At 39.8% G+C, this 22477-nt stretch overlaps 1 protein-coding gene across 1 annotated transcript; it reads left to right on the top strand.

The window, feature by feature from the left end:
• The first annotated feature begins 1120 nt into the window (after positions 1 to 1120).
• LOC306909639 (metalloproteinase inhibitor 3-like) lies at positions 1121 to 4222 on the top strand. Its single transcript, XM_079483590.1, has 5 exons — positions 1121 to 1310; positions 1711 to 1793; positions 1990 to 2092; positions 2223 to 2344; positions 2798 to 4222. The coding sequence occupies exons 1-5, from the start codon at positions 1184 to 1186 to the stop codon at positions 2966 to 2968; spliced, it is 606 nt and encodes a 201-aa protein (XP_079339716.1). The 5' UTR covers positions 1121 to 1183; the 3' UTR covers positions 2969 to 4222.
• Positions 4223 to 22477: the final 18255 nt, after the last annotated feature.

Genomic DNA, 22477 nt, shown 5'->3' on the forward strand with positions numbered 1-22477 from the left:
GTGCAGCTCTACCGAATCAGGTCAAAAGTGCATTAATAGGCATCTTTAAATAGAGCAGCTACACCTCCACCTCTCCTTATTGCTCTGCAGACACTCAAGAAAGTAAAGTTAGGAGCGGGGCTGTTTCATTGAGGACTTTTGCACTACAGCTGGCTTCTAGCCATGTTTCATTTAAAAACATCAAATCCAAGTTGTTTTCATTATTAATTAATTGATCAGATATAATAAGTTTTTTAGTGAATGAATGTTTAGAAATGCTCATTTGATGCCATATATTTTTGTCCCTAAATCTTAGTTTGACGCCTAATAGGTTGCAGATTTGATGGGTTAGCTGTACGGCTTGAGATGGCCTTCAACTTTCTATCATGTAATAAAACAGAAAGAAAACTACAGGCACACTGGGTTCCCGCTTGTTCTGTAAACATTTGTCAATGTTGCTACTATCGTAGCGGGGACCCGACACTGGGAGCTGTTATCAGTTGTTTTTGGTTCACCAGCAGATGTAGGAGGGTTTTGGTAATTTGATAATTATTATTACATTATCCAAAAATAAAAATATATATTTTAGGAAATAAAATGAAGTAGGAGTAATACAACTGTTGTTATCAGTTCATATTTATTGGTAGAAATAGAGTAATTCTTTAGACTATTAATCCTGTGTTTTTAGGTGCTTTATATGTAGACTAAAGTGTGCTTCTATGAAATTGTGACTAGAAAAGTGAATAGAAATGTGTAAAACAAAATTGATGCTGACCATACCTTTATACATACAGTAAGACCATTTTTTTAATTTTCAATGTACTGAAATATTTGCCCATTTTGATAAAAAACCAAGCATTTTAATATTGTAAAAGAAAACACATTATGTTCTGTCACATGTGTTTTGACTCTACTTCTATAATCTTTAGACAAATATATTTTCCAATCGTGGACAGACCGAGGGGCGTTCGCAAGGGGACCAAACTAGAAATTAGACAGGGGGCCCAGAATGTAGTATTTTATCTTTTAATATGCAGGACTAACTCATCAACACACAAGAATGTGGGAGGAGTTTGTTTGGTAGGAGGGGCAGATCCCGCCCTCAGACATGTGAACTATAAAGTGCATCCACTTCCATTGAGAGAAAAGGAGAAATTCAATCACAGTCTGTAAATCAAACCCAATCCTTTGACTTCTGCTGTACATGATGGGCTTCACTCTGTTGGGTGTTGTGCTGATCTTCTTGTCTGTCGGGCTGAATATACAGACAGCAGAGAGCTGCAGCTGTATCCAACGTCACCCTCAACATCAATTCTGCACTTCTGAAACAGGTACGTCAAATCTAACATCAACCTTATTTCCACAACTTTTCCAATATATTTTTTGTATGAAATGTTCTAAACTGCAGAACACATTTATCTGAAGGAAACACTTTATTTCAGTTGATTTGTCATCTATCTAGAAATCATGACAATTTTTAATACCAGTATTTCATTTCCAAACAAGCAAGTGTAGAAGTGCTATTGACAGTTTGTGCTGGAAATGTTCATGATTCAGAAACAAACATCAATGTCCACTGTTGAATGTTGTAAGGGGACAATAATAGTGAAATATCTCATATTAACAATATATTAGTGAGTGTGTGAAAACTCCACAGCGCTGAATAGTCGTGTTCAGGATGTTTAGACAAAACAGCATTTCTAACATTTATGCCTCTTTATTTTCCATCAGTGATTTTAGCTGACGTAACTGGAAAGAGTGGTCCTGTTAAGGGTCAACACAAATTATTTCGGTATGAAATCAAAAACATCAAGGTGAGCGAATCAAATTTCTCAAATGAATCAAAATCCATTCAATTGAATGTCAGATAATGTTAGTCTTTCATCTACACAATATTTATCTTGAAAAATGAAAAAGAAAGAGTATCACAGATTTCAAGATTGCAGAATATTCACAATAAAATACTACCAATATAAAATGTTTGCATCATAATGAAAATTCCTCTTTCAGGTATTGAGAGGTTCTAGCAATGCAAAGCACATTAAATACGTCAACACAAATCTACGAACATCCTGTGGCATCACACTGCATGAGGGGCGATACATCCTTTCAGGTAAACCTCTGCGTCTCACATTGAATCTAAACTTACCATGAAAAACCTGAAAATTTCTTATTGTTTCATTTCATAATTTTTTATGTAAATAATTATTTGTCATAGACTCCATTTCCACTTTTTTTTAAAGGACACCAGATTAAATATGGGATCGATGTGATACTGTGTGACCTTGTCCATCGATGGGATGATCTCTCCTTAACGGAACAAGAAAACTTCAAACAAAAATATAAGATGGGCTGCAACTGCACGGTAATGATATACAGCATACAAAACCATACAAAATTTGACTTTGATATTCACAATAGTTTCAAGAATAAGCCAACCTCTGCCATGCAGGCATTAAAGAGAATTTAGCTTTATTAAATCAGAAAGTTCACCCAAAGATAAAACTTCTGTCATTATTTGGTCGGTTCTGCTGTTCTAAAACTGCACTACTCGTTTTTTTATGGGAAACACAAAAGTCATAATGTTACTGAAAAACTTCTTTTGAAGAACACAAATGAAAGTGAACAAGGACCGAGGCTTCAGTCTCTAAATGTTACTTTGCATCTCTTGGAGCAACATGAGGATGAAGAAAACATAACTGAATATAAACTGTATGGTCTTGCTGAACTATTCCTTTAACAGCAGTCAAACACAAAACTCATGTCAATGTCAAACTGTATGTCCGTTCAAACTCATGTCAATCTGTCATCTCCACAGATCTCTACGTGTTCTGGCAGTCCATGTTGTCCCCAATATGATCATGAATGTATGTGGGATACCCACTCTCCTCACTCTCTGGAGTACGCCTGTCTGGCGGACAGTGACGGCATCTGTAACTGGTACTGGCCAGCTTCAAGAGTTGATGATAATGCAATGTGCACTGCCTAAAACACCAGCATTTTCTCAATTTTAATAAAGATATTTAGAGAATCGCTGTTCTTTCTAAAACTAATTCAGCTTCAAGAGTCCTTTTCTTAATCATTTTAACACTGCCGTTTTAACACTGAGAAAGGAAAGATCCCATTCTTCCCCCACTGACTGTTTCAATAGACAAATTAAACACCTTTGAATGCAAAAATAAACATGTTTCTATTTGATTGTAATTGAAAAGAACATTCAGCAGCAGCGACTTCACGTGAGGGGGGAGCAGCTCCCTATTTCGTTGTTTTGCGATGCTAGCAGCACTACACATGTCGCGGTAAATCATGCCAACTCAAGGTCAGCTGTCGTCGCACCACCTCAGCAGTAAACCAGTGCCACCAGCACTACCACGACAGCGATGGCCAGACAGCAGACCTTACCGTCACAAACATCAGCCCTCAGGGTGCCTGAACCATCATTCATATAATTCGAATCAGGGCATTGGGGAATTGTTCCAAAACATGTTCACTGACTCCGATATAGCCAAAAGTTTGTCGTGTGTCAAGGATAAAACGGTGTACATATTGGATTCAGCATTGCTCCACGTTTTAAGAAGCTGCTTATAAATGGCTATGGTTAGGATAACTCAAGGGCAAGGGTTAAGGTAAAGACAACTGAAACTCAACTCGACACCCTTCAAAAAAACATAATTCACAATGACAATACTTAATGATCACAATTAAACATTAGTGTACCTAATATGTATGATGGGTGTGACAGTGTGATAGAGTGTTCACACCAAACGCGGAAAATCGTGCTATTCGCGTGTTGAACGTTTGAACATTTTGAGTTTACTCACTTCATTCGCGCGTGAAATTCGTTTCATTACAGATGAGAACTCGCGTCATGGGAGGGGCTTCTGCCGCCTTATTCACGCGAATCGCACCGCAAGTAGGTCATCGCGTCTTTGCATTGACTTGACATTTAAATCACTTGCGCTTAACGCTTCATTCGCGTTTGGTGTGAACACACCCTTATAGTAAATAGTAAGTGGTGCTTTGCATACCCCCAACCCCCCCAAAACAGAGCTGCTGCTTGATGTCGTGTAGTAAAAAATATTTTGGAGGTGGTAAAGGTAGTAAAAGGTAGTAAATTCATCTCTATGATTCCTGCATATACCCTGTTTTCAGTACCTTAGAATTCAATAAAAATGCATATTGAGCAACATATCTAAAAGCATTATGTGAAAAATGACAACATTAAAAAAACATCATAATGTTTAATAAGCTGGTGACGTAAATCCTTTATATTATCATCTACACTTATGAATTCTATGGATGCTTTTAAAGTGTATTTAATGTACACTCTTCATAATACTGTTCACTTTGAGAATTATTTCAGCCTTTAGTTCAGGTATCTGTTGATGGCAGAGGAATATTTTCTCGGCTTTTCACAAATTGTAACTCACACTCACACTATTAGATGAGAAAGTGACGTGTTAGGCTAAAATATACACATCATTTTAATAATGCCAAAATGGAATCCTCTTATTTTTGTTAGGTCGTACTTCCATGTCTGATCATGACTACAATAAAGGCAACAAGTTAACATAAGACACATTTTATGTGTTGCCAAGCAGATTTCCAAGTGAACAAAGAGCATTACACCCCAAGAAGCCTTGGTTTACAAAGGTTTTATAAAGATTATATAACAGGTATAAGGCTGTTGTTAGGTGTTGTTTGGAAGATTGCTCCACCAAATAATGTACAGTGCCCTCCACTAAAACTGGCACCTTTGGTAGATATGAGCAAAGAAGGCTGTGAAAAAATTTCTTGTTTAACCTTTTGTTCTTTTGCTCAATATATAAGAGAAAACCAGTGCTCATATTGAAAACAAACAATTGCAAATACAACAGAGTAAATAACTAATACGTTGTTAAATGTGTGGAATTAATTAAAATGTGCAAAATATTTTGTGTAAAATATATGTGAAGTATAATCCCATTGATATTTTGTATTTTTCTGGGTGAGAAATTGTTCAACTATGACTTCACAGGGATACACATATGAGGTAATACATACTCCCTTAGTCCTTTATCACAATGGATAAGACCAAAGAACACGGCTGTGATGTGCGGCAAAAGGTTGACAAGCTTTACAATATAGGAAGTAGCTATAAAAATAAAAACTGATAATGCCCATTTCCACCATTAGAGTAATAATTAAGAAATTCCAATCGACTGTAATTGTTATCAATCAGCCTGGAAGAGGACGTGTGTCTATCTTGTTCCAGCGCACTGTCAGCATTATGGTTTGAGCCGCAGGAATCACAGCTGTTGAACTGTAGTTAGTTGGGTCTAGGGTCAGAAAGTCTTCATAACTATAATCTGATTTAAAAGAAAACAAAAACTGCTAATTCGATTGGTAAAAAAAGCACGCCCAGCGAGTACACCGTCGCCGGCTTCCCATAGTACTCGCCCCATTCAAAGTATTCGGAGAAGGCGAAGATGCTTGTGCCTAAAGAAAAGAGATTAGTGTGCAAGAAATGTGATGTCTCAAAAGTGAGCAGAAGAACTATCTAAAAATATCTGAAAATCATAATTTTTGTATTTATGTAAACACCTGTTCATTAGGAGAGTGATAAAACATACCCATATACTCCTTGTATGCTGATGTTTTTAGCAGATCGCCGCACCCGAAGTCGATCATTTTGACCTCCAGCGTGTCCGGGTTAATCAGGAGGTTTTACAGTTTTATGTCTCTATGGAAAACCCCCGTGTGCAGCAGACTTCCGCAGCTACGGTCGCTTGACCGAAGATAAATGTGCGATGTTCTCTGTCATGTTGCCTCCTTTGCTTTCCACAAAACTGCTGACGTCCATGCAGGGAGAGGGGCACTCCAGGACCATGATATATTTGTCCCGATAGTCCTCCCAGTCCAGAAACTGGACGATTGCTGGAACATGTTCTCCCGCACAGGCAAGCATTTGAAGACCGACCTCTCGTGGAAGAGCCTCAGGATAACCCGGCTAGAAGAAAGACAATTGTTTGTCATGAAAAGATGAAGGTGGTTTAACAAACAAGTATTTAGCTCAGTCTCAAACAAACTATGAAGATGTTTTCAATTTAAAAAAATACACGCTTCTTACAATGTTGATATAATCCTCCTTCACAGCATTGGTCTTCTTGACAATTTTCACTGCCACCTGATCAAAAAACAAAGAAATGGATTTGTGTAAGCATTCATTCAGAACATAACTGTGCTAGAAAACACTTTCAACAGTAAAGAGCAAGTTTGGTCAGGTTTCAATAGATCAAGCACTGAAGTCCTGGGACCCATTTCAATAAGGAGGTTCAAGCAACCCTGAGTTAAAATGTGAACTCTGAGTTGATTTACTCAGATAATCGCTACTCTGAGTTTTCTGTTTCAGAACAGCTGGTTTCAATGAGTTCAATCCACTCTGAGTAAGTTCACCCGAGGTTACGCGTGTTCACCGCGGCTTTAAAAAGCCATCATCAATTGAGCGAAGATAACACGATTCACCATGGCAACGCCACGTGACAAAAAGCGCTCTGTTTATTTCTCGCAGTCGAATTGGAGGCACTATATATATATACATATCTATATATATGTTTATATATACCTACGATTTTTGCCATGTAGGTGCAATCCTTCTGGAATAAAAAGAACATGGCAGCAGCTGAAAATGAAATATAAAAACACAATTCAGTGCGGTGAGTTTAAATGCTCTTGCTAGTAGGATGCCTGACTGGGAAATGTTTGATATATTTAATAAACTGGCCTTGAAAGTTTTGAGTATATGAGAACCGAGAACCTGGCTATAGAAGACAGAAAACTGGCCATGCTTGCCCCTGCTCCAGCTATGTGTAACGGAGGCCAGCTAGTGAAGAGCTGTGCAGTGTGTAAGCCTCACTCCCCGACCAACAGAGACGCTCTAGTGACAGACGCAATAGGGACTGTGGTCTTTAGGCTCATCGTTACAGTGCCCGTCTCTCATTCGGACCGATGTCGGTTCGAAGCCCGCGCAGAGCGGGGCAAGTGGGACCGGTTACATGTGCACCTAATCACATTGGGAAATCCTAAAGGGTATTTGAATTATTAGTTTACTTCCAAAAGGTGGCAGCAAGACCACATTTATTTGATCAGCCTAATTCATAGAGACGTTCACTATTCACCTGCAATCCTATGAAACTCCTTTTTGATGGCTCTCACAGGAAACTTGACACAAATATATAAAAAGTGCTTGAGAGCGATTCACACTTCTCTTACTGCTCTACATACAGTTGCCTTGCTAACGTGTTCTGCATCCCCGGTGTTATATAGAAAGCTTCCATTAGCAAAGAAACGTGTCCATAAAAATTATCTGCTCAGATGTAAGAGCGCGACCCTGGCGAGTGAGGTTTGTGATGCAAGGATGAAGCAGAGTGTGGATATATTTAATGGACTGTAAAGAAAAACAAGCCTAGAACTAACACCCACACAGCCTAGAACTTATGTAACAGATTAGAAGTCTGTTAAATATAAATAAAATTTAGATTTCCGGCCACACCAACACAGCGAGAACCACACAAGAAATATATATAAAAATAGTGTTTATTATTTCTATAAGTTAACTTTGAGATGTCATTTTAAGATTGTCATTTTAAAGACCCAGGGAAACAATAAAATCAGGGTTTGTCCAATGTTCTGTCCCAGGGTAAACAATACCCAAATCCAGTCCCGTCTGGATATAGCTCAGTGTTTCCTCTGTCAGCAGGACTTTGAGTAGATAACGTGTTGTTGCTTACTTGCATTTCACGTGGGTCCATCAACAATAATGCCGTATCTGCTGCTCCACCGCTGACCACCGGACCTGGCACCTTCACAAAAATAAGCAATAACTAGAATGGGTCTTCAGCTCAATACTAAAAACAACACACACATCAGTGTGGAAGAAAGGACCACTTCCCTTTAGCCTGAGGTTTTGTGAGCGTTGACACTGTGAGATCTGTGAGTCAGCTCCACCAAAGCACAGGTTTTCCAGTCAGCCACAACGCTGAGGGAGAATACAATTGCCAAGCCAGTCCACAGCAGCACTCAGCACATCCGTCCGTCCAGAGCGTTTTCCCCCTTGGTAAGAGATCTAGCCTCCTATTTATTTGGAATGGTCTGGTCAGCTGGCCAATGAAATCGCTGCATGATCAGGGTTTACAGGTGTGTCAATCGTTACAGTTTGTGATAGAGGGAAACAGTACTATTAAGTGTCCAGCAATCACAGCAAACAATATAATAAACCAATCAACCCCAAACATCAAGAAAAACACAGCAAACTAATATAAAAATAAGAGGAAAAATCACTATATATAAATCAGTAAAAATTCACAAAATAAAGTAAAGTTACCCATCAATCACACTGCTCCACTTGTATATCACATGACACCAACACCCACACAGCCTAGAACTAACACCCACACAGCCTAGAACTAACACCCACACAGCCTAGAACTAACACCCACACAGCCTAGAACTAACACCCACACAGCCTAGAACTAACACTCACACAGCCTAGAACTAACACCCACAAAGCCTAGAACTAACACCCACACAGCCTAGAACTAACACCCACACAGCCTAGAACTAACACTCACACAGCCTAGAACTAACACCCACACAGCCTAGAACTAACACTCACACAGCCTAGAACTAACACCCACACAGCCTAGAACTAACACTCACACAGACTAAATATACTTTAAACGTATTTCTCAGGACAAGGCTTCTAGGATGGGGTAACAAGTACAACGAACGAGCACAGGACAATGAACACGAGGATGTTTTAAAGGGGAACAAACACAGGATAATTACTAAGGGGCAGGTAAAGGTAATGAAACACTAATGGGAAGGCTAACGATGCCATGACTCCGTTGCAAGACCAAGAATAAACATGACATGATAGCGGAATCATGACAACTTGACCTAAACCTATTGAACAATATTTAACTAGCAAAATATATTCTTGTGACACAGAATCGTTGTGTGAATAAAAGACAGCTACTGACCAAGAGTGAAACTATATTGAAAAGTATATTATATTATAAAAGTAAACTCACCTTCACATCTCATATTGGGCTTCTGATCTTCCTCTTTGTCCTCATTGACGTTGACGGGAGTCTGGAGGCCATCGGCAGGATATTTGTACTGAAATAAACAGTAATATAAGAGCTGTATTGTCTAAATATATGATATAATTGAAACATATCGACTTTCCAACTTCCAGATTTCAGAATAAAACAACAGCAAGACAACAATTGCAGAAAATGTGTCAGGTGTACATCTACCTGAAACCACTCGTGTTCGAGGATCTCATCCAGATCAATACGATCATCTGGATCCTCTTGTAGACAGGCTTGAATCAGATTGCAGCATTCTGTTCAGAAAGACGATTATTACATTAAACTGTGAGTTTATCTGAATGTCACATTAAACTCTCATTCATCGTCTTATTCAATTATTTTATCAAAGCACTTGTTCTGTTTTCTATCATTCAGAACTACAGTTGGTCTGATGAAGATGTAACCTTCTGTCAAGCCGTCTTTACTCCATGACTTCTCATTGATCGAGTCTCGCTCATTACAGTTGGGAAATGTCCCACACACCATGGCAAACATCAGCTTAGATGTACTGACACATTTCACTGCCACCTGATCAACAAAACAAATAAAGATTTACTGTTAAATCATTTCATTTAAAGTATTCATCCTGAGCACGAAAGAAATAAATCAAACACGAAACTGGACATAAGATTCACACATTCAGAGGTTTGCAAAGAACAGAGTGAGATAATAAATAGATGAGCACAAGACTATTTGTGAGTTACTGTGAGAAAACAAAATTCAAACCTTCATGCAATCCATCACCCGAGTCCCTTCATAAATGGCTCCAAAAGCGCTTTCAGTCAGCATGTCAGCGATCTCATACATGTACGGCTCGATTTCTATAAAAAGAGACACGAAATTGACACAAAACACCAAACATTAGCGATACTTCATCCCAAACTATTTTAACAATATTTGTCTAACATATGAGCAGAAGTGTGTTTTGTGTTGGGATTATGGAAGTAAACTCACCCTTAATGACCACGATGGGCTCTTCCTCCATCATCTCCACAGCCAGACGGACTATTGCCTGTTGGATTTCCTCATCCCACTCTTCCTCCCAGTCCAACTCGATAGCGACTGGGGAATCGTCCGTCGTGTCCAACCCACAATGCATCTGCACAAGGGACGGAGTGCTGAGGATCTCCAGGTCCTGGTTTTCCTGAAACTCTGTAGTGACAAACACACAAGATCAAGTCAATCAAAGAATATTCATGAAATATTCGACACTTAACGTTACGTTCATGAATCCAACACGATACTGAAAATGGACAAATTTCACTCAGATTTTCAACAGAAGGATCCGTTCGTCCTTTTAACCAACAAGTTTCAGTAGGACATCCTGGCAAACACCATAAATAATATTCATATAACAAACATTTGTACGTTATATAACAGATCCAAAAGGTCATGAAAGTTTGATTCAAATTGAACTACATTTTTGTTTTCCAGATATTTTGATTCGTTTACATTTCGAAACACAGGAAAATATGTATAAGTGAGCTGACCGTAAGTGTAACTACATAAAGTGATGATATTACTCACGGTCGCTGTTTCTGTCAGATGCCACATCGATTCCTCCAGTAGCCTGAACCTGACCTTCCCTGAGACTCTTTATCTTCTTTCCTCCTTCGCGTTTACCGTTCGCTACCGAGCTGTCAGTAGAAAACGTGACTGACCCTGTCTACGTGCAGTGCTGCTCATTGGTCGGTTTTGCTCAGTGAATGTTTTTGACGTTACGGGAATGTAACGTCATCAGACGTAGTCCGCCATCTTGGATCTAAATGTTGAAATATTTGTAAACTCGAGGACAAACACCTACGAGTAGTCTCTGACATTGGCTTTGTTGCCTCACGTTTGCATGTAAGTACAGTTTGTTTCTGTCAGTGTCGTAATGTAACGAAGTACAAATACTAGAGTTTTCACAAATCTGTATGTAGCCGGCAAAGCTGCCTAGTTAATTGTGGTAACAACCGGAGTACGCACCGAATGGTGATCACCTAATTAGATCCAGGTGCGCTATAGGCGCGTGAGTGCGTATAAGTAATGTTCCTGCGTTCATTGGGAAGCGTGTTGATTGTTGCAAACTTGGATGCTGTTTTTCTGAGTTGCTCCCGTATGGGGATCTTTGATCTGAACTGCACAGATCTTTGAGCGGAGCTGCACAGCATTTGGGTATGTTACCATGAAGACAGGAATATTTAATTTGGGGTGAGCTGTTGGCTGTAGCCTATGCGTTTTGTCCGCCCTGCCTCGTCTCACCTCATTCTGCGTCTGCTGGACCAGTCTGTATTGTGTGCACTTGACAGCGGGCGATTGTGAGACCCGAGTATTAAATTCGTGGGGCCGTTTTGGACCAGCCCGCATACATCGGGAGATTGCGACACGAGTATAAATCCGTGTGGCGTTTGGTCACCTCCGCACTGTTTCAACTGGAAGACTGTGTTGGTGGGGTTCGTATGGTATTATCGTGGGCGAATTAACTTATAAGTTGATGTGAGTGTCTGGGTGTGTTTGGTTGCTGCTAAAGGTGTGTGTGTGCGCGCGTGTGCGAGTGTGTCCATGAGAGAAATAAGTGTTAATGTGAGTGTGATCTTATGGAGTGAATCTTGTGGTATATTGTTGATGAACTGTGTAATGTGATTGTATCTGTTATTTTGTTGTTGCTTTATTTTTTATTAACTTTTTCTTTTCCTATTGTGTTTATTGATTTGATACCTGACAATTGAATGACAACTGGAACTTTGTTGGACTAGCTAGGAAGTATTGCTGACCACTCTAGGTCCAAATTACTGCAGGGCCCTGGTCAGCTCATCACAGCAGCATATGAAAGTGTCAAAGCCTTCTGTACAAAACTGAGAGCAAAAAAACATGTAATTTGCCAACATGTAAGTCCCTTGTAGAGGAGGGCATAGCATTTAGTGGTGAAGTATATATGCCTCTACTATCAAAAACCTGCTCCGGGAATTTGATCAACGATTTGTTGATTTCAAGGCACACAGTGACACTTTTCAGCTGTTTGCAGACCCCTTCTCAGCTGATGTGGAGAATGTCCCAAGTTTTTTGTTAATGAAATGTATTGACCTGAAGTGCTACAGTGCGCTAAAAGCTACATTCAAAGAGGCCCAGGGAAACACAGACAATACTGGACAGTTTTTGAGAAAATTGTCTCCATGCTTCCCAGAACTTTCCAAAGTGTTCAGTCGGGTAATGTCCCTCTTTGGAAGCACATATCTGTGTGAAAAACATTTCTCAACTATGAATACATGCAAGTACAGGTCCAGGCTTAGTGATGCCCATCTTGGAGCTGTACTCAGTGTTTCAACTGTGACCTCCATCACAGGAAACATGCCTCAGCTGTGTGAGCTGTGTTATTTCTTACCAGGTATTCTGGCAAGAAATAAAACATTTTTTTCATTAGATTTGAACAATGTTCATTCAGTGCAATGTTTTTCGTCTAGTGCAGAGGTGCCCAAACCTTTTCCTATGAAAGGCCAACATTTTTTTTGATTGAAGCCTGTGGGCCGAAAAATCTGTGTCGCTATACCAAACGGTTTAATATGTAAATGTTTTTTTTTTCATTTATTTATGACTAAAGTGATTTGCATAATGAAAACAGTTTTATATTCCAAGGTTTATAGTTCAATGAAACTAGAAACTTACAATTCAATGAAATTCTAATTACAATTCAATATCAAATAACTTACAATGTACAATATATAAAGTACACTTAAAACATAGAAACAGTGCCATGTACAAAGTACTGTACAATTAAAAACACAGAAACGGTTACAAATACAAAGAACAATTAAAATTGAGAAACAGTGCCAAATAGTGTCTAATTATTCCTAATACAGCTAATCAAGCTATAATAGCAGTGCAGCCAGTCTCCTCTTATGAGATACCTGAAGCTGGTCCTTATGTTACAAGAATATTTTTCAAAAGTCAGTAAATTATGTAGGTGAAAGTCAGTCAGTTAGTGAGCTTTTCAGTTTACACTTGTTCAAATTCATCAGACTGAAAGTAGGTAGGTGATGCCAAACAGAGACAGCATCACTTGTGCCTGTTTGCACATCTTTGGGTACCTGTTTGCTGGGACACATTTGTAGAAGTCTATCAAAGGTTGGGACCAGAACTTGTGTTGGGTTCTGAATCACACTGAAAGTCAATCAGTTCCATCTGAAGATCATCACTGACTGTGTCCACACTGATGGTGAAGGGTTGAGAAATCAATTCAAAGTCAGTGTGTCTGAAGTCCTCAAAGTGGCGGTCAAACTCCAGGATAAGGTTGCTGAGAACAGCATCGTACTCGGGCACCTTTTCTTTCATCATGCCTGCTTCTCCAAGACAGGGAAACTGAGCCAATACACCTGAATTTAAGGATAGACGAGAGAGAGGTTAACAATGAGAGAGGTGTTGTAGTGAACGATATGCAGGTATGTAAAATCAAATAAAAAACTGACAAAAAAGCAAAATGAAGACAGTGAAGATAATAATTAAACAAGTTAAAAGAACTTAAACTATCCAAAAAAATATTGGCTTTATTGACAAATATATAAAATAATACAGCTGATACCACTGGAACTTAATATAATTATTGATTTCACATAAAATGTGCAATATTATTCATCCCTTTAAATGTGTTCTTTTTTAACACACGCTCAACGGCAAAGAAAAGGTCCTCACCTTTAGCAGTCCCTGAAAGAGTCTCGGTGCCAGCAAGCTCTTGTATCACTTCAAAATCTTCATTTACTCCACGTAGAAATACCAACAGCTGTGCAAAATCAGATATATCTGTGCTTTCGTCGCAAGCTATTGAAAAGGCAAGAACGGCTGCTGCCTTTTGCCTTGATTTTCTCACTAATGTCCTCTGCCATGTCCACTATGCGTGGGGTAACGGTATTCCTTGACAAGCTGATTTGCGAATATGTTCTTATTTGAGAGTGGCATACTGCTTCTGTAGCTACTGCAAGGCATTCTTTGACAAACTCTCCAGTTGCGAAGGCCCTTCCACCTTTAGCAATTAATGCGGAAATTGGATAGCTGGCCCGTGTAGCACTTTCTTGAGCTGACGAAGGACGTAGCAGTGTACTTTGCTCCAATCGAGGTTTAGTGAGCAGTTTGTTAGTCTTTTGCACTTCGCCACTGTACTTTGAGAAAGCTGACAAACGTTTTATTTTTATAATGACAACGAATATTGTACTCTGTTTGCAAACTAGACACACTGCCTTTGAATTAACCTCAGTGAAAAGAAAATCGTTTTGCCAATTTGTTTATACGTCTCTTGTCAGTGTGCCACTGCTGCCCCTCTCTATTATTAATGTTAAAGTTTCTCCTCGCAAAGCACACCGTTTCTGCGAGTCACAGTACGCATGCACAGTAAATAGGAGTCAAATTCGCTTAAACATCAATTATTAATCCTCTAAATTTAACGTACATTATTGTTTCACAAAAACATGCCATGAAAAATGTTTAAATGTTATGTTAAATTAGAAATTAAAATCTAAAGGTTTGCCGTTTTTTAACTCTTGTCAAATATGGCATCGCGGGTCAAAATAAAGGTCGCAGCAGGCCAACTTTGGCTTGCGGGCCCTAGTTTGGGCACCTCTGGTCTAGTGCAAGGTTTTGTTAAGTTATTTAAGTTAAAATAAAGTGAGGGAAAAGGATTGGCACCCACTGTTAAAACTAATTTATAATCTAAACTTGGATACTACTGTTTACTGCTGTTCACCAATGTTTTTTGATAAGGGAGACTGTTTGTGTAATGGAATTTAAAAATAAATTAGATAAACGTCTCAATGAGTAAAGCAATTGTTCAGAAATATTACACTCTCTTTTTGTGCTTGGATGTTAAAATGGTGTTGTTTTTTAAAGTAAAATTGTCAAAGGCGTGGGCCTAAAACGCAAACTATTAGAAAACATCAGACGCATATTTTCATGATTCTGCCATCTCGTCTTGATTTTCCAGTCTAGGGGCAGAATCATGACAGACCCACGTGGTTTATGTGGAGAGAAACATATTATTGTCAATCAGGACATAATATGCGTTCTCTCCAGTCTCGGCATTTGGCCCCGCCCCTCTCGTTCCTAGTATAGCTTTCCTCCTGTGTCTCATTACCCATTTTCCCAGTCTTGTTTACCCCTTCACCAACGCTGACTGCAATTGGGTTCTTTATCCACGTTCCTGACACATATGACCTTGAATTATATTGCTTTGAATAGAAAGTCTCACAATCGTATTGCTACGAAGGAATTGTAAAACAAAGCTCTGTTCATACAGGACATCCCTTAAAATTTGACTACCTTTACGGTACTATAAGTGGTTCATTATCACTAGTAAAGTACCAAGTTCATTCATCTGATTAGGGACGATATTCAAATGAGGTCAGACAAATACTTTTTCACAGCATTGTATTTCTATCTACGTACATGAGTGCCAATTTCTAGAGAGAAAACTTAAATATGTCTGGAGTCCGTTCTTCATATGTGAATTAGGGTGCGTTCATATTTGCCGTTCGGTTGTTTTGGTCTGGACCAAAGAAAACATGAATTTAGTCTTGGTTCGCTTAGTGTTCAGACTGGAATTTAACAGCGAACCTAAAGAACTTAAGGTTTTCTGTTTGACCAATTGGACTCTCCCTTTTCTTATAAATAACCCTAAAGGTAGGGTGTTGTTTGCTTTAAAAATCTATCTTAGTCTTGCGTGTTTCTCCAATTCTGCATAGTCTGGCTTTAAAGTCCGTTGTTCCTTCACTAACAGCTACCACACAAAACACTTATAAATACTCTTTCCACAACATAATTGTAATAATTGTGGCAAAATTATTTTCCTGTATTCCGTACTGAATGGGAAGACTTCAAAGTCCTTTTACCAACATTCTTTTTGGAAGTCAGTACTGCATAAAAAACCAATGCAATTGAGATTCACGGATGAAGTGCAGTTCATCTGTGGTGTTCTGTTTCTAGAGGTATACATATAATGTGATGTGCGTGTTTCTCTCCATTAATAGTCTACTGTATATTATACTGTAAGTTGTCTGTTATGTACAGACCTGTGTATATTTCATTTGACCATTTTATTTTGATAGGCCATCATATATGGTCTGGCTGGGTGGAAAAAATGGTCACTGAAGGATGCGGAGCAGGCCTTCATTTCTGGTCCAAAATATCATCACAGGTAAGAGTATATTTTTTTAGACAATGTCCAATGTTTTGTAAGCGTTGACAGTATTTCTGTTGACCCAGCAGTGATTACGGTCTTCATTTTCTATTTCAGTGAATTGGATGAATTTAATAGAGGGATACTAAAAAGAAAACTTCTACTCCCCCTGTAGAAAAGAGGGGAGAACATCCAATTGGTAGGTACTGTTGCATACTTGCAATATGCGCTTTAAATATTTAAAGGACAGGAAAAGTAAAAGAAATTGTGTGTGCTCTGCCTCTGTGGTCACTAAAAACCTTTAAATATGAAATTTTAAATTAGAAAGTTAAAAATAATCAACTGAATGTTCACTTCTCTTTCTCTCTACACCTTTATCTCTCTTAGGATTCAACGAAGACCTTCATGAATGTGGTTCATTTAAACATTTTGTGTGTGTGTGTTTTTTTTTTTAAGAAGATATTTTGGGGCGTTTTTGCCTTTATTCGGACAGCTGTTTTGTAGAGAGGACAGGAAGTGAGGTGGGTGAGAGAGATGGGGTGGGATCGGGAAAGGCCCTCGAGCCGGGACTCGGACTTGAGTCGCCCCAGGCGCGCAACAGCGCTATATGTTGGAGCACGTTACCGCAAGGCTATCGGCTCCGACACGTTCAGTTATGATTTTAAATAAACACAATCTTAAATCTGCGCCCAGAGTCATTACTGTGTCTTCATTCTGTACTTGAAATGTGGTTGATCTAGTGACTGAGAAGGCTATACCATGATTTCTTGCTTATTTTATTATATTGTGCTAGTTAGTCACAATAATAATAACATTCAGCTGTTAGCAATAAGCTTAATTGCATGAAATATAGTATTTGTGTGTATTCAAATTTAAAAAAAGTAAGTCAATTGAATTAGGTGGATATACAGTGTTATTTTCGGTACTCAAAAACTACGGTCCTTTGTATTATGGTTCTCTCCAAACTCTGATTCGGTAGGTGGTGCTGTAAAAACCAAATAGGGTCCTAGAAGTGCGTCCCTGAGAGTGCAGCCTCCGATATTGCAGTCTGATAATAGTGAATCTGTCTCAGGTTTCTGAAATGAATTCACTCAGTACGCCGGGTGGCAGCATTCGGCTTAAAACTCGGTCCTCCACTCCAGTAATTGTCAATCAAAGGTAAATTACATGTGTAAATTTAAATGCTCAATCTTTTGACAGTAAACACGCTTTTCAAATCGGTCATTATTACAGTGGCTTCGTTATTATTGTCAAAGTTATGTGATGTAAAAATTTAGCTAATGCAGAGATTACCGGTTAATGGCTAATGTAAACACTAGGCAAATAGTCTATGTTGCTCGATGTCTGCAGGCCCACTGTTGGGATATATAGAAATAATATAAGTAATCATTTTTACAAACTTCTTACAAGCTTTTCTCGTGATTTCTGTGCCCTAATAGTAACTTGGTACCAGCGGCTACCGCTCGTCAATGTCAAAAAGTTGACCAATCCAATGAAAAAGACATCCAGCCAATCTAATTACAGAGGCCAAGCAGAATGTCAGCCAATCAGACTGAAGAATACCGAACTTCAGCCAATCGGACGGATTTTTTTTTATTGTTGCTTCACACATAATATATGCAAAAATACAGTAATGTATTACAAAGAATAACATCTCTAAGTATATTATATTACCTTCACGACATAACTCCAGCGTAAACTTCAATTATCAGTGAGACATTTCAACATATCATAAATCAAAATAAATAATAAAAAATAAAGAGGATTATAACCAAACTAGCGTTGCTTGTAAGCAGATAGTGGGTATAACTAAATCCATAAAAAGGAAGGGAACCAGAGAACATAAACAAGCTTAAATAAATAAAATCGTAAATAGACAGCCGGCACCCTCCTCACGAAGGACTGCCGGCGACACACACAAACCATAACAAAAAGCCAGGCCTGGACCTCTCACTGACGGTCCGGACGCTCGTCCTCTTATGCTCCAGAATCTCCTCCGTGATTGTTATCACTCACCGCTAAGAGCACCGGCTCTCGTCCCACCTAACCCCCTGTCACCCAGTGACAGGGCCAAGGGTTATTTACCACACTCCGGAGGAGCAGACACCCGAAAACACCAAGAGGCGGACAAGGATGAGTTTAAAGGTAAGTTTTTATTAAGCTAAAAAGGGATAAAAAGCAGGGGTGGGGATGCTCGTGGCTGTAGCGTGGACGCAATGAAGGGGGGTGTTGGTAGGTACTTTTCCGTCCTTCAGGTAAGTATATTCCTCTCTAGGTGGGCCTGTGGCTGTAGCGTTGATGAAGTGAGGAAGGGGGGGGTGCCGGTAGGTACTTTTCCGTTCTTCAGGTAAGTATATGCCTCTCTAGGTAGGCTCGTGGGACAGACCGGGACTTCCCTCGTCGTCAGACTCGTGGAATAACTCGTGGGGCAGGCAGCTTCCGGGCTCAGATTCATTGACGTGCTCACAGAGCCACCATTCAACTCTTCGCAATAGCTCCCTCTTTGCTCCCTGCAAGGGACGAACAATTCGATAGTGAAGCGACAGTAGTAGGTGAGACAGAAAACGGGTACTTTACCAGCCTTCGCTCTCATTCTGGGTGTAATGGAACGGCATCGTCAGAAGAAATGGTAAGGCTGGACTTTCGTTGATGTGGGATACAGTGCTTGTGACTTGTGGCAACAACGGTGCGTTGAGTTTTCCTTCCTCCTCTACACCATGCACACGATCTTTAGGGACCTGGAAACAACTACAGGGACAGTTCAATTTGAAAGAATCTTCAAAGTGATGGACCAGTTTCATCCATCAGAGACTTAGAGAAAACACAGTTGTTTGATCTCACCACACTCGTGCATAAATCACTCTAGTAAATCCTCACACGTGTTGGTTTCACTCTTTCAGACACTGCAAACTCACTCTCTCTTTACAGCGATTAATCAACTCGTTTCTCTCCTCTTCATAGGGTGGATGATCCAAAGGATAGTGGTTTCAGATGATAAACCCGAACTCAATGATCTCCCCAGCTGGTACAGTTACTGTTCCTCAGTCGCCACTCAATGTCGCCACTCAATGTCGCCACTCAATGTCGCCACTCAATGTCGCCACTCAATGTCGCCACTCAATGTCGCCACTCAATGTCGCCACTCAATGTCGCCACTCAATGCCGCTACTATAATCCACTCGAGTACTCCTGCAGCGCTTCACAACTGCCCGAACATTCTCTTCCCCCTTCCCTCCTTACCATGCTTTCAGCCTCTCTCTTTATACTCTCTTTTGTCCGGGCATGTGCTTCAATGAAGCGCTAATCATTGGCTTCAGCTGGCACTCATTATAGTCAGCAGCCAGAATGTGTAAACACAGAGCCGGCCCGGTGTCACACCGGCATTTCTTCCCCCTAGCAACGAGTCGAACTCTTTTTTTTTTGTTCCTGGTTTGTTCACCCGGTGACACAACCTCACTAGAGTAGGTTTCTGACAGAGTCAATTAAATATAGTTTTACTGTTCCTTGGTAAGTACATTCAATATTTTGAGAGTTTTGACTCCTTCCTTGTTTTTATTCATTTTACAAAGGGTTTCTTTAATCCAGCCCGGAGATGACTGTAGTGAGACGGTAGAAGGCTGACACAACAAAGCCAACTGTGTACAATAACAATTTTAAATGGTAAGATTCAGAGATGAAAACTACTTAAGAGACTTAAAGATTCTATATCAGTAATGCTGTTCATTCCAAATTGATAATCAACCTTTCTTATGTAACTTCATAGCTTACATTTTGTCATTTAGCAGACACTTTTATCCAAAGCGACTTAAAGAGAGTTATACAAAGTTACTAGTTTCAACAAAAGCTAGACCACTACCTGTTGTGAGAAAGAGAGAGGGTTAGTGTACATTAAATATATTTTTTTTCTGTCAAGTATTCACAGAAGAGATGTAGTAGTAAGTAGTTTTTTGAAGATTGTGAGAGATGTGGTTGACCGGACCGAGTTAGGAAGAATGTTCCACCAGGAAGAGTTGTGAAGGAGAATGAGTTGCATGCTTACTGCAGACATATTTTGCCTGTTAAGTATGGAAGGTGAAATCTGCCATATTTATTTTTATTTATAAATTAAACCGTGAAAATGAAAACCAGATTAACAATTTCATTACACACAACTGCGAGCACAATATGTGCCAAAATGAAAAGTAAAATATAAAGATTAAAATTTTCTACACTGACAATGGGTTGTCCCTGTCAAATTGAAAAAGAAAATGCAATTTATTATTTGACATTTCATTTTCACTAAAACCCCTAGGCATTTTCAATATGAAAAGGCAAATGTGAAAAAGAAATTGCAACAACATTTTTACAATGGTTTTCTTTAATGCTCATGCAATAATACTGACACAATTCAAATTAAAATGTAAAGTTTGATCACTTGGTTTACTCGATGGCGAAAAAGGGTAAGCTAAAGTAGCATTTAGCATTGCGTTAAGGGTATCGATCTCTATTTTACTGTCACAAAGCATAAAACTAAAGGCCAATATAATTCACGTGTTGCAAATCCAATGACGCTGGTAATGATTCTCTCTGCCCAATCAGTGATCTGTGTGTAAACACGTCACATTTGGGTATCAGTACAGTACGCTTGGAACCTCAACCGAGGTGGTACTAAAAAAAGTAGCAGGTACTAGATACTGTATCCAGTGGAAAACCTCCCTAAAGTGAGCTGTACCGCACAGTACGGTGCAGTACTATGTAGTGGAAAAGCGCCATAACATGGAGACTAAAGACCACGGCCTCTAGCGTCTGTCACGGTCGGGGGAGTGAGGTTTACACACAGCACAGCTCTTCACTAGCTGGCCTCCTTTAGAAAGCAGTCAAAACAGCACCAGGAATTTCTCCATTACATGCAAAAAGCAAAGACTCCTTTTATATTATCAGTTATCACTTGATTTTCAGGTCGTATATTGTATTCATTTCCTTTTTTTGGTTTGTTTGAAAGTGGAAGAGACCCATCTTTTCTGCGGTCTCGGTCCACTTGTTTGGTGCACACCAGGGTTCGGGTGGCAGCGTTCACACTTACACAAATAAACCGCACTCAGAGCAATCGCACCAGAGTTTGTTTTAATCGAGAAGATTCTCGAGTCGTGCACAGATCCAGAAGCCTCAGGGGACTGTGATAGATAGGTGTGTGTGCAGTCTATGACATCAAAACCTTTAAGGAAACCAAGAGGATACATATGGAATGCTCATTTCATGAGCCATGATCAAGACGCTCATCAGATACATTTTAAATATTTGTATATGTTAAAACAACATCAGTGTTACAGGCTGGTGTCTGACGGGACTGAAATATTACAAAATAGTGTACAAGAATGCACACTGTCTGTGCTGCTGTTACAGCTTGACTTTGACTTTTAATTTGACAGTCCAATAAAGCAATATCTTCCTCACGACAAAACAACGTCTTACTTAAACTATAATAACTATACTAACAATAAAGATTTTGATGCACTAAATTTCCTGTTTTGACCTCAGTTAATATTAAACACAATGTTGGTTTTACGGGTATTGATTTTACAGTTGTTTGAAAAGAGCAGAATGAAACAGCTGTAACATCAAATGTAAATAAGTTACAACCACATAAATGGTTTTTTTTGGATTTCAGAATAGCACACTGTTCCCTTTCTGTCGGTCTCTCGACGTTGTGTCGAAGCCGACAGATGGGGTTCGCCCTTGAGAACCAATCATCTCTGACTATTTTGAAAAGGCCAATGAAATTGGCGAATGAAATTTGCATGCCGGGCTCCGCCCCCGGATATCCGGGTATAAAAGGGGAGCCGGCGTGCTCATTCATTCACCTTTTGTGCTTCGGAGCCTTCGCATCTGATGACATTCTTCGAATTGCCGGTTTCTACGACGCGGTGCAGCGGAGATTCCCCTGGGCGTCCTGGCAGTTCCTGAGGTATTTTTCTAAAAGAGCAATTTCCTCAGCGTGGCATTGCCCGCTGATCTCTTGGGTGCAGTACACTCATCGAGGACGGGGACGGACACGGTGGTTGCCGCAAGTGTTCGGGGGTCCGATCGCTGTGGCAGCCTCGTGGATTCAGACTATTCAGACGTTGCGTCACGTTGGCTACGTTCTGTCAAGAGCAAGCCACCACCTCGTTTGCTTCCCGTTCTGTGACCGCAGCGGCTACGGCCCTGCCGTCAGCGGCGGCGAGCAGCGAGGGTGATGTGGGGA

The sequence above is a fragment of the Barbatula barbatula genome, assembly GCF_947034865.1.
Source record: "Barbatula barbatula genome assembly, chromosome: 20".
In the NCBI taxonomy this organism is placed as follows: domain Eukaryota; kingdom Metazoa; phylum Chordata; class Actinopteri; order Cypriniformes; family Nemacheilidae; genus Barbatula; species Barbatula barbatula.